Source organism: Tachysurus fulvidraco, chromosome 1 (assembly GCF_022655615.1).
Source record: "Tachysurus fulvidraco isolate hzauxx_2018 chromosome 1, HZAU_PFXX_2.0, whole genome shotgun sequence".
Lineage (NCBI taxonomy): Eukaryota > Metazoa > Chordata > Actinopteri > Siluriformes > Bagridae > Tachysurus > Tachysurus fulvidraco.
The window spans coordinates 17,766,951-17,769,450 of record NC_062518.1 but is presented as its reverse complement, the minus strand read 5'-3'; the positions used below and the strand labels follow the sequence as shown (position 1 = coordinate 17,769,450).

General features: G+C 40.6%; 1 protein-coding gene across 2 annotated transcripts in view; it reads left to right on the top strand.

Moving 5' to 3' along the window:
- The window catches only part of parp2 (poly (ADP-ribose) polymerase 2), a 10,414-nt gene that overhangs the window by 3,318 nt on the left and 4,596 nt on the right, over positions 1 to 2,500 (top strand). For both annotated transcript variants that reach the window (XM_027153608.2, XM_047820428.1), the window contains 4 exons: positions 1 to 39; positions 215 to 317; positions 544 to 697; positions 826 to 964. The exon at positions 1 to 39 is cut by the window's left edge and continues 37 nt beyond it. In XM_027153608.2, the coding sequence (XP_027009409.2) occupies positions 1 to 39; positions 215 to 317; positions 544 to 697; positions 826 to 964 (435 nt within the window). The remainder of the gene's footprint in view (positions 40 to 214; positions 318 to 543; positions 698 to 825; positions 965 to 2,500) is intronic.

The window sequence follows — 2,500 nt, the reverse complement described above, 5'->3', positions numbered from 1 at the left end:
TGCAGATCTCGCTAAAGCCAAAGACGTCTTTATGAAAAAGTAATTCCTTAAACACTTTTAATGGAAGACACAATAATCCTACAGAATTTAGTACAAAACTGTGCTTTGCCACATATGGCTGTGAACTTTGGGGTTGCACATACTTTTGGCCATATGGTGTGTTTATAGGAGAATTTCCAGTTGGTGTTTGTAATTGTTTCTGATTTCTGCTCAGGTTCTTTGATAAGACTAAAAACGAATGGACACAACGAGCAAACTTTGAGAAAGTTGCTGGAAAGTACGACATTGTGTTTATGGACTACAGCCCGAAGGACAAGGTGAGAAAAACTTTATAAACCTGTAATAACGTCATCATCTATACACCATTCAGTTCACACTCGCTCCACTAGGGGGCTCTCTCTCCCTCTCTCTCCCTTTCTCTCTCTCTCTCTCTCTCTCTCCCTCCCTCTCACCCTCTCACCCCCTCTCTCTCTCCCTCCCTCTCTCCCTCTCTCTGTGGGTGTTCAGTGCTGCAGTCTGTACTTATTGATGTATTTCCTGCAGGAGGAGACCATGGCAGTGACATCCCCTCCCTCTATGATGAAGCCGTCACAGCTGGACGTCAAACTTCAGTCTCTCATGGAGATGATTTGTGACATTAAAGCCATGGAGGAGTGTGTGCTTGAGATGAAGTTCGACACGAAAAAAGCTCCTCTTGGTGTGTGTCTGTGTGTGTGTCTGTGTCTGTGAGTGTCTCTGTGTGTGTGTGTGTGTTTCTCTCCATGTCCTAGATATTGAACTTTTTTACTTTAGTCAGATAAGTGTGTGTGTGTGTGTGTGTTTTAGGGAAACTGACAGTGGAGCAGATCAGAGCAGGTTACTCCTCTCTGAAGAGAATTGAACAGTGTCTGAAGAAGAAAAGCATGAATAAAGAGCTTCTGGAGGCCTGCAATGAGTTTTACACTCGCATTCCACATGACTTTGGGTAACAGAAAACTACACAACCCTACACCACACTACACTACACAACCCTATACTACACAACCCTACACTACACAACCCTACACTACACAACCCGTCACTACACAACCCTACACTACACAACACCACACTACACAACCCTACACAACCCTACACTACACAACCCTACACTACACAACACTACACAACCCTACACTACACAACACTACACAACACCACACTACACAACACCACACTACACAACACCACACTACACAACCCTACACTACACAACCCTACACTACACCAGACCTGCCAACCTTTACGCATTTTGTGTAGCAGATACGCATTTAGACATCAAAGTACGCTGCTACTCACTTCAAAATACGCATTGTAAAAAACCGTTGATGCCTTTGAGTACGTCTGTGCATTTGCGCACCAGGCAATGTGCCTATGGGTGTAACCGCATTGGGCAGCAACCTGAGAAAATAATAATTCGACCAATCATAGCGCCAGTTTAAAACTCTTCAACACTACAAGCGGAGAGCCGTCAAAACGAATGTGGTTTTCATCTGTCTCTGTCCGTCTTCAATTCTTCTTACAGTGACTGTTTTTTACAAGTTAGGACTTAACGTTTCAAAGGTAAATGGCCAGAAATGTGAATTGCATCCATTTTAATAAGCCTGCCGAACCACAGGCTGTGTTGTGCCTCAAGTTTAAGTTGTATGCACAGATCAAGTTTTACTTTATTTGCCAGTATTTATATAGAAAACGTAAGTCATGCCTGTAAACGCATTGTCGTCATACTTTAACGGAAAAGACAAACTGGTGCGAGCACGCAGAAATCAATATCCGCGAGCGTTTTTATCCCTTTTATAGCACGCAGTCATGCTATAACATGACGAAACTAATGTAATTTTTTAAATATCAATCGTATTCTGACTCGATTGCTACTGGCTCCTGTAGATCACATCTGATGAACATCATATTTTTTTGTGAAAAGCAGGGAAATAAAAGCAGAAAGTATTATTATATGATCAGCCAGTCAAAACCATAGCGAAGTCTAGAGTCTTGCATTATTGTTGAGAAAATTAACACATGTATGTGTTGTCAGATATGAAGTTACTGTTTAGTTCATTAGATCTAATTTATGGCAATACATAAAGAGTTGTTAAAGTATGCAGATATTATACACAAACGATCATGCACATAACGTTATACTCTTTATTTTAGTAGCAGCCAAGTATTGTTATTGTACATTTTGTACTTTAGTACTGTAAAATGCAAATCTTCTTACATGCCATTTGTGCCTTAAAACATATTAATAATGTACAAAGTGTTTTCATGCAAATGCGCATGGAAACCTATTATGAAAAACATGAGAATGATGATGTGTGTTGTGTGTGCCTTGCAGTTAGTAATACACATGATGTCAGATGAGGATACTGACAGAGAGGGAAGCAAATCTTAAAAGAAGCGAGTATATGCCCCTCAGAAGTTCTTGACCGGTGTTGTGCTTCAAGTTTAAGTTTTACGCACAGATTAAATTTTACGTTATTTG